At 36.6% G+C, this 14743-nt stretch overlaps 1 protein-coding gene across 1 annotated transcript; it reads left to right on the top strand.

Moving 5' to 3' along the window:
* Positions 1 to 6512: 6512 nt before the first annotated feature.
* On the top strand, positions 6513 to 9780 carry LOC114261238 (phosphatidylinositol 4-kinase gamma 2). The gene is made up of 2 exons (XM_028201479.2): positions 6513 to 8646; positions 9245 to 9780. Exons 1-2 carry the CDS (start codon positions 7348 to 7350, stop codon positions 9620 to 9622), a joined length of 1677 nt encoding a protein of 558 aa, XP_028057280.2. The 5' UTR covers positions 6513 to 7347; the 3' UTR covers positions 9623 to 9780.
* Positions 9781 to 14743: the final 4963 nt, after the last annotated feature.

Raw genomic sequence — 14743 nt, 5'->3', positions numbered from 1 at the left:
ACTTGAGAAAAAGTTTGCAAAGTTAACATTGAGTAGTATATGTTTCGCACTTGTTAGAATTTATGAAAAGTTTGCAGGTCAGTATCTTGCCGAAGTAAAAGTTTTTGTACCCGAGGTATGTAACCTCGAGAAGGTTGCATAAAGGAGGCAAAGTATGAAAGACATGCAAAATATTCTAAGTATAGAATCATGCAAGAGCAGTTAGAAGAAGATCAAGACAGAATTCATCGTGATTGACACGCCTTCACCTTACAACATCATCTCGGGAAGGCTATGGTTGCATGCAATGGGGGTAGTTCCCTCAACGTTGCATCAACTATTGCGGTTCTCCACAGAACATGGGATTGAAGAAGTCAGAAGAGACCAACTGCAGGCAAAGAATTGCTCCATGGCAGCAATGAAAACTACCTGCAAACATTCAGGAACCAGGGAAGGCAGAGATTGAAGACGAGGACATGGAGGTCCTAGATGATGTCGGCAAGGAGCCAGCCAAAAAAAGTGAAGAGACACTGAAGAAAATCCTCGTCCAGGAGGGCGACGAAGAGCGCTCCATTCAGAGAAGGAAAATTGAATTTCAAGAACAATGAGGCACATCGGCCATATACAGAGCTTACATTATCTAAAGAACAAAAAGGTACAAGAGTACAAGCGACAAAAAAAAGGAAAAACTTCAAAAACTGAGATGATGCTTAACCGAAGTTAAGCCGAGATGATGTTTAACCGAAGTTAAACTGAGGTGATGTTTAACTGAAGTTAAATTGAGATGATACTTAACCGAAGTTAAACCGAAATGATGTTTTACACTTGTTGAAATTTTGAGAGAATTTACAAGAGTGCGCAAAGTTAAATGTTGGAAAAAGATTTGCCGGAGTCAAACGTCGTTTTGATTAGAACCACTAAATGCACGCCAAAAGTGGTGACCAGAATTGTGAAAGGAATAAATGCTTCAAGAAACAGCGATGATAATTTGCAAAAGCCAAGAGAAAGAGGGTCTAAAGGGGTTAATACATCGGCGAAAGAAGAACACATCAGGTCTGTGACTACGGCACGACGCCAACTTCCCTAATGTGATCCTAAGTACAACTTACGTTCACATTAGGGGGCAGGGAGAAGGTGTAGGAGGAAGGAATGATAATTAAGGAGCAAGGAATGTTAACACTTGTTGAAATTCTTGAGCAAATTACAAGATGAGTTAACCGAAGATTATGAAGTCTACCACTTGTTGAAATTTGTAGCAATTTACAAATTTGGTATAGCCGAGATAAACACTGAAAGACGTTTCTGAGATATGATCAACCGAGATGACCAACTAGCTTGTTAAGAGCTGAGAAGGTTGGCAAGTACAAAAATGAAGACCTTAAAGAACTAGGGACTGAAAGCAAGAACGTCGGACTAATCTACTTCGACGGACGACAATGGTTCAGCCTCGGCAGACAGTTGGAGGAGCTTCTCTACCGCTACCTCGGCATCAATTTCAAGAAGGAAGCAAACTACTCGGCATCAGCGGTAGGTTGTGTCTCACCCCCAGAAGACAGTTGGAAAGAACTTCTCAGCAGCCTTCTCAGCCACGAGCTCAGCATCAACCTCATGAAGAGTTTGATCAAAGCTCTTCTTGGCGATTGGCACCTCGGAGTTTGAAGGCAAAGATTGAAAGCAAGAATCTGGAAAAAGACACAGAAAACAGAAACAAGAATGTAATTCATAAACAAGAATGGTGATGAAGCTACCAAGAAATCAAGACAAAAAGATTGCACAAATGTGTCAAGCCAAGAACAGTGGCAGAAATCAACAGATGTGTGAACAATGTGTATTCAAGAAGATGATTTGGAAATAATGGGTAAAACAACAATGGTGATTAAACAATGAAGCAGAGCTTCTTGGAAAGCAACAAGAAATAAAACCAGGAGGAACAGTGGCTTACCAGAAAGAGGGAAGTCGGAATGAGATTTGCCAAAGTTTGACGACAATGATAGAATGACGTAAAGCTTCACCGGAGGAGAGAAACGAAGACAGTTGCAGAAGCTTGAAAGCTTGGAACAAATGGCGGATTCAAGCAAAAGAGCTAGAAAGCGAAGAAGCCAGATGATTAAATGAAAAAAGAGAAAAACAGAAGTCAAGAAGATGACAAAGTTCAAAGAATAAAGCCAAGTGCACAGGCACTAAGTAAGTATGTGAAGAACAAGAAAGTAATGAACCAGACATGATGCTAGCAACAGAAAGCGGATATGACAAGAACAGTTCCAGGCATTTTAGCAATAAATCAAAAACTTGAAGACAGACGAAAATAGAAGACAACAGAGGGCAAGTAAACGGATTCAAAAGAGTTATGAAAGATTGAGCTTAATAAAAGAGTTTATGAACCTACAAAAGTGAAATGAATGCCGATATGAAAATCGCCGGAGTCAAATAAGTGACTGGAAATCGGGAACTCACCAGAGAGTGTGAGTGGAGCAGTTGCAAAAACTCTTGGAATTTTCGAATTAATGGAACCAGAACCTCGGCTAGGAGGTGCGATTTCAAGCAGCTTGGAAAGCATGAAACTTGATTCTTGACATCAGTGACAGCGAAGTCCAGGGAACTTTGAGGTCGGCGAGTTTGATCTCGGACAGAGGGGCACAGATGAACGAAACAGTGTAGGTTCCATCACCTCAGAATGCCGAGGTAATAGAACCTAGGGGGCAGTTGTGGGGATATATTTTCTGAGTACCAACACGTGGCAAGGTGACGCCGACGTGTCAGCCGAGGTGCCACGTGTCCTGGTCGTGACGCCGAGGTGATCTCGGCAAGGCCGAGGTTATCTCCGAAGATATCGGAATCCGAGATAAGTGGATAAGGGACAAGAGTCCACTCAACTTGGATATGGACAAGAGTCCTAGATTGGAAGAAGATTTCAGTTTGGGTAAAGATAAGACTCTTAGAGAGTTTATCCTAATCCCACTGGGAGTCCCAGATTAGCAGTAATCCTAAGTCCATTAGGGCCAGGCTCCTTCTAGGACTAGGATTGTATTGGCTATAAAAGAGAGGCACCCCCATGGGTCTAAGGTATGCTTTTGATACTCAAGCTTGTGAGTTTAGTACTTGATTTATCTTTGAGAGATATACTGACTTGATCGTCGGAGTACCCCCGGGTGGTCGAAACCACCGCGGGATTCTTATATTTCTGTTGCAGGTCAGTCAAGTACCATCTATTCTGCCAGTGCTTTCCAGCTGGTTACTAAGCGGGCAGTGTGGTCGAAAAATCACCCACACAATAGTTAAATCCGTACCAGCCAGCAAAAATGAAGCTAAAAGTGGTGCCTCCATACTCCACCGAAAGCTGGTGAAAAGGTTTGGAAATGTGGGCCTATGAGCAAAAAAAGATGTACCCATAAATTTAATTTAATATATATATATATATATACATTAACCAAAAAAATAAAAAAATATTAGACTATAATATCATCATTTATTAGTATACAAAATAAAAAATATCTAAATGAATATTTTTTATTATATCCAAGTTGTGTTACAAAATGTGTTTTTATTTTATATTATAGACATTTTTTTATATTGAGTGTTAAGATTAAATAAAATATATACGTCTTTAAAAAATGTGGTATATGAGATAATTGAGTGTTAAGATTAAATAAATTTAATATTTGAGAAGGAAATTTGTGTTGAACAAATGGACTGAGCGTGGACCTTCGTTTTGGACTGTACAACCTGATATGCTTATCCAGGATGTTGGATCATGTTGGGCGGTGAACGTGGATTGCGAGTCGAGCCAAGCACGCGCCTTGATGATGAGCCTGGTTAGGTTGGAATTAGGTCATCAACACAAACCATGTTGAACAAGGAATAAGCCATAAGTATGGACCAGGTTAGGCCAAGATGAGATTGTTGCTTGAGACCAAGCTAAAGCACCCAATCGAGCTAATGCGAGAGCTACGAGGGCAACGAATAATGAGGATCTTAGTTGGGCTTGGCCAAGTAGTGGGACCAATAAGAGAGGCCACCTTGAGCTAGCTTGGCGTTAGTACGGTTAAATGTAGCTGGGGTACAGTTAAGCTACAAGTGATGACTCGATTAGGGCATTCCACACGGTCCAATGGAGTAAGGCGAGAAATTTGCTTAAGGTACGTATCAATACTGTTTAGCAGTTTGCCCAAAGTTATTTGCCAGTATTGACATGCACACGTGTAAGGAAGAGAGTGGGCAATACTGCTAGTCGTCCAGTAAAGGACAAAAGAAATAGTGCGCGCATAACCTTGGAAAGTATGGCAACAACCTAGATAAGGCGCACGACTTCACTTTGAGAAGGGTAAGCGAACTCTAACAACTGTATCTCTCTCTCTCTTTCTCTCTCTCGCTAAAGGGTGCTAACTTGACCGTTAGAGGGATTTTCCAGCAACACACCTGTTGGGTAGCTCATCGTTGTTGTGCTTTCAAAAAGCAAGACGCCGTTCGGAACACGTCGAGCTTGGTTGCAAGGAGTACGGAGGTAAAAAAATATTTGTTCCCCGTACAATATTTATTTAATATTATTTCTCAAATAATGAAGAATCTTGTCATGATGTGTTCTTAATACACACCCTTACCATATACCCTTTTAATTATGTTATTTTCTTCTTTAATTATGACAGTATTTTGAAATATTTAGTTATGTCTTGTTTAGTGCTTGATTATGATTTATATATATATATATAGTTATAACTCCGGAAGTATAGAGTTATGCTGCTTTCTCTTTTAATTATAAAGTGCATATGTTACATACTATTTGAAGGAGGTGTAGCATAGCCTTTCTCGTAAGGATATGCTAACAAAACTTAAAAAAATTAAATCTTATTTACTCTACTAATTTTTATACAATTAAAAAATACTTTTAAATTTCTTAACATTACCTTAATTGACAATTTAATAAGGGGAAATTTTACTATATACACCATATCCCTTACCATATGTACCCTTAAATAATATCATTTTTTTAGTTATAAATAATTTTTTTTCTTTATTTATGAATTTATTTGAGTTATGACTTATGCAATATTTGGTTATGCCTTATGGGTTGTTTGGTTATGATTTTTTATTTTATTTTATAGACATGCCTCTGAAAGTATGAAATTATGCTATTTTCTTCTTTAGTTATAATTTGTATATGGTACACCTATTGAAAGGTGTGTACCGTATTTTTTCCCATTAATAAAATCCTATTGTAAGGAGTTATGTAGAATAGGTTATTTTAATAACTTTTTATTTTTTACTAAAAGATTTATAAAAAAATAATAGTGTAATATAATGTAAATAAGAGATGATGTAACCTAAATAAAATTTTAAAAAAAAATGTTAAAATAGATTGTTCCCAAACCAACTCTAAATAAGAGTATAATACGGATCCAGTGTCATTGCTATGCGTGAAGCACAACGGTGACTGTTATGCTGCCCGTGGGACTTATTTTGAGTCATATTTTGATGATTCGAACCGTTGAAAATTTAGAAAATATCGAGAACAATATACCTGTAAAAAATTATGTTGATCGGATATTAACAATTTCTTTATCAAATAACATTTGTATTTAGTTTGATACGTACCTAATTTTTATTTTATATATAAATATGTTATTTGATGAACATGTTATTGATATTTGATTAATTTGATTTTTTACAAGTATATTGTTCTCGATATTTTCTAAATTTTCAACGGTTCAGATTATCAAAATATGATCCAAACAGTCACCGTTGTGCTTCACGCACGACAATGATACTAGATCCGTATAATACATGATATTCATCCCTTCAAAGTGCTGTGTTGTTAGTTATAACATTAATTATAATGTTATTTTAATTATATCTCCTATCATATTTAGTCCTTGTTTATCATAATCTAAAAAAATTAAAAAATTAAAAAGTTAAAAAGTTATTATCCTATTTAAGTAACATCATCTTATTTAAGTTACATTACCTCTCTATTATATTACTTCAAACCCAACTCATACTCAACCTATATTTCATAAAAAATAAAAAAATACACTAAATCACCCCAAATCACCCCTAAAATTATAACGTTTTTTTTTTTAAAACTTAGGTAGGGGTGGTTTGATATGATCTAAACAAGTGTACTTTTTGACTTTTTATAAAATATGAGTTGAATTTAAAGTGATATGATAGAAAAATTATGTAACTTAGGCCTCGTTTGGGAACAGGCTAATTTAGTAACTTTTTGGCTATTTGGCTAAAAAAGTAGGTTAAAAAAGCTTATATGTTTGCGATGACTTTTTGGCTAATTACGAAAAAATGTGCAAAAAGTAGAGAGAAAAGGGAATCTTTGACTTTTTGGTATGAGTTGTTGGCTTTTTGGCTAATTTAGTAACTTTTTGACTAATTGGCTAAAAAAATAAGTCCCCAAATGGGGCCTTAAATAAGATAATGTAACTTAAATATAATAATAATTTTTTAATTTTTTAATTTTTTTTTAAATAGCAGGCCTTACTTTTAAGTTATAAATCTCATCTCATTTGAGTTGTGCCGACATACTCGTATTATTATCCTTTTGAAGTGATGTTCGAAACATTTGCCCGTTAATGTCCTCGGGTGTCGGGTCAATGCAAACACAAATCCAACGGCTACATGACTGTTTCTCTCTCCTCTCTTCTCTCCGATCGACATTTCTACCTGAAAAAAACCAGAAAATCGGCGAGAGAATCGGATCCTTTTGAAAACCTGAGGATAGAAAATAAACCCAATCAATTATCCAATATCTAAAATCTCGAAAAAAAAATGGCAAAAAAAAGATCGTCTCAATTCATCGCCAATTAATAGCCGTCTCTGCAACATCTCATTCTCCAATATAACCTCACTTTCTTTACCCCATTCACCTTCGATTCTTTCACCTTGGTAAGAAAGAATCCACTCTCTATTCGTGCTGTGTCATCGTCTTTCAAACCCAATTTTTGATGACCTTTTTGGTGGGTTAGAGGAGAGAGGGAAGTTGAGTAATCAATCCTTGTTAAAGCTTCAAAGTTTTCACCTTTTGGGCTTCTTGATCTTCATGACCCCTGAATTTGGCGGTTTTCAGAGAAAGAATGCATCTTTAGGTTTTGAAGCTTTGAATTTCTTCTGGGTTTCTCTTTTCAATTGGTGCATTGTATAGTATTCTTTTTATTTTTGTATTTTATTTTTGGGTATTTATGTATTTGGGCTAGAACTGGACTCTTTGATCATCAGGAGGACAAATTCAATTTGATTGAGAGGCCTTGTTCAATTTCAGCTGTTTGTTAAGCCTATCAACTTGTAAGTTGGTATAGTTGTACAAAGATTGTAAATTGAATTAGGAATTTTTTTTTTTTTAAAAAAAGGAGGTTGAAAAGCACAATGTCAGTTGCTGATGTTGCTTTGAGTCCGATTTGTGGGGAGTTGGTACGATCTCCCGGTTATCTTGATAGCCGGTTGGGTCTGTGCTCTGATGAATCGATCATAATTTACCTCACTGTCGTTGGTTCTGTGGTTCCCATATGGGTATTGGAGTCTGATTCGATTGCATCAGTGAAGCATAGGATCCAAACTTGTAAAGGCTTTGTAGTGAAGAAACAGAAGCTAGTTTTTCGAGGCAGAGAATTAGCGCGAAACGATTCCCTCATTAAGGACTATGGTGTCACCGAAGGGAACGTTTTGCATTTGGTTCTCCGGCTTTCTCATCTCCTCGTCATCACTGTTAGGACCGCCTGTGGGAAGAAATTTGAGTTTCAGATTGATCGCTATAAAAATGTTGGGTATCTCAAGCGACAAATTGCCAAGAAAGTGAATGGTTTTGTTGATCGTGAGGATGTAGTACTTTTTTGCAATGGCGAGAAGCTCGATGACCAGAGGCTAATTGATGATATTTGTAAGAGTACAGATGCTGTGATTCATTTGGTAGTTCAGAAATCTCCAAAAGTTGAGGCCAAGCCTGTGGAGAAAGATGTCGAACTCTCTGTCATATCTAGGAAGCCTTTGGTTAGAGATTTCTTGTTGGAACCGGTTTTTGTTAATCCGAAGATCAAATTGTCTTCAATGTTATGGGAAATGATTAAGTCTACACTCCATGGATTGGAGAGAGGTAAACAACCTATCAGATCATCTGAGGGTACTGGAGGAGCTTATTTTATGCAAGATGCATTAGGAAAAAAGTATCTTTCGGTTTTTAAGCCCTTAGACGAGGAACCAATGGCTGTGAATAACCCTCAAGGGTTGCCCTTATCATCGAACGGTGAAGGACTAAAGAGGGGAACAAGAGTTGGAGAAGGTGCATTTAGAGAAGTTGCAGCATACATATTGGATCATCCTAAGAGTGGTCCGCGCTCATTGTTGAGTGGTGAGGTTGGATTTGCTGGTGTGCCACCTACTGTTATGGTTCAGTGCTTGCACAAGGGATTTAATTATCCAGAAGGGTATGAATGTGCACCAAAGAACGCTAAGATTGGTTCATTGCAAATGTTTATGAAGAATTTTGGATGTTGTGAGGACATGGGTCCTAGGGATTTCCCTGTGGAGGAGGTCCACAAGATTAGTGTGTTTGATATAAGAATGGTGAATACAGATAGGCACGCGGGAAATATTCTGGTGAGCAAAGAGGGTGAAGAAGGGCGTATCGTGCTTATTCCAATTGATCATGGCTATTGCTTGCCTGAGAATGTAAGCGCTACTCTTCTCTTAAATGTTATATTGCTTGCCATATTATCTCTGGATGGGGTGAAGCTGAGTTTATCTTATTTGTTTTCTTAGTGGTAATACTGGAAGACTAGTCAAGAGTAACATTTCAATATATGCAAATATAAGGCACAAGGTATTTTCGATGACATGGACCGACATAACAGTTAATTTCCATGTCTGGACACAATGAAACTGATTTTTTTATACAATAGCTTGATTCATCCAACCTCAACAAAAAATTGTTGTGCTGGTTTATGAGCATTTTAATAGTTTTACATAAATGGTCTGCTAACGACCACCTAATGGGCGTTTGTTTAAGAAGCAAACAAGTTACAACTTCAATAAAAATTTCACATATTTGCATACACTTGTATATTTTTCGTTACATATTTCTCTAAAGCATTGCCTAATGGGCATTTGTTTAAGAAGCAAACAAATTACAACTTCAATAAACATTTCACATATTTGCATACACTTACATATTTTTCGTTATATATTTCTCTAAAGGATTGTCACTAAAGTTTTAAATTAATTTTTAGATTTTTAACTAATATAGAGTCAAATTTCTTCCTAATGGCAGTTTGAAGATTGCACATTCGATTGGCTCTATTGGCCACAAGCACACCAACCTTACTCCCCAGATACAGTTGAGTACATAAGATCACTGGATGCTGAACAAGATATTGCACTTTTGAAGTTCTATGGATGGGACCTTTCAATTGAGTGTGCACGTACACTCCGTATCTCCACCATGCTTTTGAAGAAAGGGGTAGAGAGAGGAATCACTCCTTTTGCCATTGGAAACATCATGTGCCGAGAAACCTTGAACAAGGAATCCCTCATTGAGGAGATTGTTCGAGAGGCTCAAGATTCCTTGCTCCCTGGCATGAGTGAAGCTGCATTTCTTAAAACTGTATCCCAAATCATGGATTTCCAGCTCGGCAAGCTTGCGAAATAATTCTCACTGGATCTATAGGTATATGTAATATTGTATGTATAGATCGAATGACCAGTCCATTTGGATGGACTGAAGATTTTCCTAGTATTACTTTGATTGTCTTGAGACACCGAACAGAAATTTAAATCATAAATAAAGAAACTATACTTCAAGTGCCATTCAATTTGAGCAATATCTTGATTTTTTTTATGTGTTTTTACATTTTTGAAGTGTCAAAGAAAAAGGGGAGAAGAGAGAGTTTGTGGAAAAACTGGTCCAATTTTGCAAAGAGATATTTTGCCATGGAGTTTGGGGAGTTTTGCCATGGAGTTTTTACATTTTTGGAATGTCTCTTAATTTTTGTTGGGCAAAGATATCTTTGAATCTCTTACCTAACAAAAAAAGAAATCCTTGAAACTTTAGTTTTCCTTGCGTGAAATTTTCACAGATAATATTCTCCATCTAAACAAACAGAATGATGGTTAGGAAAATTATTCATCTTGTTTGGTTCCAGTTTTCAGAAAACAATTTTCAGAAAATTCTACTTTTTTATTTTTTCGTATTTTAATGTTTTCAATGAATTTGTTTAATATTTTAAGAAATTTTTAGACACACCCAACATAAATACACTTAAAAATTATAATATTTGTGAAAAAAATATTTAAAAAATACACTAAATACCAAAAAATATAAAAAAAATTATGAAATTTCAACACATTTTCATATTTTTGTGTATTTATTAATTTTTAAAAATATTTTTCACAAATATTTTACTATTTAGATACATCTAAATAAGTGCATTTAAAAAAGTAAAAAAATTACTTAAAATTTAAAAAATATTTACTAAAAACAAAAAAAATACGAAAAATAAAAACTCAGTTTTCAAAAAACTAAAACCAAATACACTGATTGCTGTTTATTCTATTGTTATATGAGCATTTAGGATTAAATGATATGATTGGTTCTTATACTGTTCACTAGGACAATGCAGCTTTGGAAATTATTTATAAAATCTTGTAAGCTTTGAAGTTCAAAGATTTACATGCCAATAGTTTATTTGTTGAATCATTATGGTGTGCCTTCACTCTGCTTGCCAAGAAATATCATCTGCAGAGTAAGAGAAAGGAACCATTGATTGAGGGTGTAATATTGAGAAGTAGGACAAGAGATCGGTGTGGTAAAATTTATATAAATTCTTATTGAAGTTGTCAATTTTTGAAACAAAGTATATGTATCTTACTTGATATACATTTAGAAGGTAATAGTAAAAAAATTTCAAGATAGGTACAAAATTATCCAATTTTAGTAAACTAGTAGGTGAACTCTTTCTGATGTAGTGGCATACTTGTTTGCCAAATGAGCTCCTCAAATGCCAAAAGGCCTAGCCATTGGGCTTTCTTGCCATTAATTTTGGGAGACTTACGGGCCGGTCCTATTGACCAGATTTATTTACCTGTAAGTCCTGCTCATTTTTTCACCTCTTAATATCTCCAAAATACCCTTCCTATACCTTCTTCAACAACTCAATCATCAGATCACTGTAATGACCTACCATCTACCACCTCCCATTTCTAGCCATCGACAAGTACTTCTAACCCCCGGTGATAACCTTTGACAACCTCTGACGATCACCTCCAGCAACCTCTAGCATTCACTACTGTTACTATCTCCTAAGAGCTGATGGCGACAGGAGAAGAAAAAGAAAAAGAAAAAGAAAAAGAAGAAGAAAAAAAATGAGAGAGAGTGAGAGTGAGAGAGAGAGAAGATGAAGAGGAAGAGGAAAAGGAAAGGCCTTAGTAGAAAATTATTAGCCTTCATGCCGTAGATCAACATAACCATGCCTTTACCATCTACTATTTGTCCTCTTTCCAGTGATAAATTTATCTATCACTAATAGATTGACCCATCCAACATATATATTCACATTTACAATGACAAATCAGTGATAAATTCATCAATGTATAAATATAAAAAATAGTAACAATATACAGCATATTCAATAAATCAATGATAAATTTATCACTGATAGACACAAAAGATTACAAAAAATTTCCCACTAGTTGTTTGTTAAAAGACTACATAAAAAAAAAAAAAATTCTGGTCATCATCGTCACAAATCAACACAAGATTCAAAGAAATATATCAATGATACAACAGATTTGGTTAAGAGAAATAAAGAGAGAGAGAGAGAGAGAGATGGAGTGAGGAAGAGGGAGGTGATAAATATAACATGAACAAAAATTAGTGATAAATTTATCATTGTATTAATATCAAAATTTCAACAGTAGCAGTCCACAACATATTAAACAAATCAGCGGTAAATTTATCACTGAATTAAGTGATAAATTCATCAAATTAGTTCAACATGTTTTACAAATGTAGATCTTCACCAACACACTGTAAAAAGAGTTTCGATCTCATCGGCGGCCATTTAAAGTACCAGATTGGTGCCGAAGATGGTAGATCGGCATTGAAAACAACTAGATTTAAAGCCATTGGTGAAGTTCAATGTTGAAGATGGTGCATCGATGATTGAAAAAGAACAACGATGTTAGAAAATGAAGGATGGAGGAAGAACGACAATAAGGCAAAGAGGAAAGAAGACGGCAATGTTAGGCAAGCGGTCAAATGGTTGAAAGATGGTGAAGTATAGATCAACGATGGTGGAGATGGTTGGTGAACAATGGTGGTGGTAGTAGAAGAGAGTTGTAAAATATTGGCTTACCCTAATTGGGGTAAGACCATGTCTATATATAATCAATATAAGATACATAGAAAAAGGAATTAAATAATTACACAATCAAACCCTAAAATTAAATTCCTAAATTAAATATACAATATTCCATATTCCAATACTCCCCCTCAAGCTGGATCAAAGACGTCAACCAACCCCAGCTTGCCAATGGAAGATCGAAGTAAGGATGGTCCTATAGATTTGGTGAAGATGTTGGCAGTTTGATCAGAAGATGAAACAAATAAAGGACATATAATGCCAGCTCGAACCTTTTCCTGGATAAAATGAATATCAACCTCAATATGCTTAGTACGCTCATGAAGCACAGAGTCAGAGGCAAGTAAGATGACAGATTTATTGTTACAAAATAGCTTGGAGGAATTATTCTTCTCAAAGCCTAACTCAGTAAGAATGGACCGAAGCCATAGTAACTCACATGTCCCATGAGCCATGGCGTGGTATTCAACTTCAGCAGATGATCGAGAAACAACCGTTTGTTTTTTGCTTTTCCATGACAGAATATGGGTACCAAGGAAGGTGCATACCCCAGAAGTGGAACGTCAATCAGTCAATGAACCTGCATAGTCTGCATCAGTAAAACAAGACAATCCTTTCTGAATTCCACAATTGAAGAATAAACCCAAACCTGGACATGACTTGAGATATCTCAAGATGTGGTGAACAGCATCAAGGTGAGTAGTACGAGGTGAATGCATAAAATGACTAACCACACTTACAGCAAATGTCAAATCTTGTCGTGTATTAGTCAAATAGATCAAACATCCTACCAATCTCTGGTAACGAGTTGGATTAGAAAGCAACTCACCAGACTCAGCCAAAAGTTTCAAATTTGGATCCATAGGAGTAGAGGCAGGCTTGCACCCCATCATACCAGTGTCCCAAAGAAGATCCAAAGTATACTTCTGTTGGGACAATGATATCCCACTGCGAGAACAAACTAATATCATCCACATAAACCAACAAAATAATACATCAACCAGCGGGCTGACGATGAATGAAGCTGTAGACACCCCATTTTTGACCGTCCTCAAGACTTATATATGCTTGCAGGTACATCCAGTGACAAGTTTGATTGCTCATCGAGTACTCAAATTTCGCGGCGGAACGTCACAGGTTTGAGCTTTCCAAACCCTGAATCCTTTCTGCCCCATTTTTGGACCATGTGTTGGTCCTTTCAGCATGCTTATCATGGTGCACTGCCGGCCTCTTTTTGGCACTGTTAGCCATGCATTTAGCCCTGCCGACCATTGATGAAGCCTTCCGGCCATCAATGAGGCACTGTCGGCCACCATTGATGGCCGGCAGAACACCTTGTCTTAGTAGATTTTGTGCTAGATCTTTTGAGCCAGCTGGTTTTCACTAAGCCCTCCTCCATACACGTGTATGGAGGGATGAAGCCCATTTTAAGCTTGTTTAACAAGCTTTGCATTGTATGCCTCTATATAAGGAAAGGCTCCTCTCCCCTTACAGAGGTTCAGCAAATTTTAGAGACAATATCTCTCTCTTTCTCTCTATATTTCTCACACTCTTTCTCTATATTGTGCTAGTTTTTGCCTTAAAGTGTATTTTCTCTTCACTTTTGCACTACAACACCTAGTATAACACCTTCACTCTTGAGCTGAGGTTCTTGGAGATTGTATTTGAGTGGTTTTAGCTTGGTTTTGCCTCAGAAACTTGCTGTTGTTGCTGTGCTTCAAGGGTGAGTCTCTTATCCTTTTTAAAGCTTTATATTCATTGCTTATTTGGCCATCCTTACATATTGTTTTAGGCCTTGCTTTCAACTACAAAAAGCTCTGATTCTAAGTGTTTAAGATGGTTGTTTGAGGCCTCTTTTGTGTTGAGGGTGTTTTACCCTCTTGTGTGCCTTATTTGCTTAGGCTTGGAGTCATCTCTTAAACCCTTTGAGTTCATCTTTGTTTGGCCTTTTAGCCACTGAAATCCAGTGGATTTTCAGTGGTAGAAATGTGGTTTTGAGGCCTCAAATGAGAGGGGGTGGTCCCCTCTTTTCTTTTCTTGCTTTTTTGTGTTATTGGCCTATCAAATGAGCATGTATTTCTATCCTCTTGAGGCTTAGTGTGAGCATGTTTTTGTGAGTTTTTAGGTCTGATATAACTCTGTTCATGGCTGGTTTGGTCACCTCATGTATGCTTTTTACACTTGTAGTGTAAACTTGCAATTTAGCCTTGTGTGTTCAATGCCATGATCCATCATGCTAGCCTATTTTGGTTCTATCTCAGCATGTTTTTAGTGTTATTTTGGCATGATACAACTCTGTTTTTGGTTGGTTAGAGCATCCCTCATTTGCTTTTTACACTTGTAGTGTAAACCTTGCTCATTAGCCTAGTATACTTGGCGTTTTGGCCCATTATTCTAGCATGTTTTGGCTC

The sequence above is a fragment of the Camellia sinensis genome, chromosome 13, assembly GCF_055761805.1.
Source record: "Camellia sinensis isolate YWXY chromosome 13, ASM5576180v1, whole genome shotgun sequence".
Taxonomy (NCBI): domain Eukaryota; kingdom Viridiplantae; phylum Streptophyta; class Magnoliopsida; order Ericales; family Theaceae; genus Camellia; species Camellia sinensis.
Note: the sequence above shows the minus strand (reverse complement) of the source record. Positions and strands in the feature narration are given on the sequence as shown.

What these genes read in the sequence shown, in the direction of transcription:
- LOC114261238 (XM_028201479.2), top strand. Translation starts at nt 7,348, where the DNA reads ATGTCAGTTGCTGATGTTGCTTTGAGTCCGATTTGTGGGGAGTTGGTA. An exon ending in GCTATTGCTTGCCTGAGAAT is followed by an intron (nt 8,647 to 9,244) that starts GTAAGCGCTACT and finishes TCCTAATGGCAG; the next exon opens with TTTGAAGATTGCACATTCGA.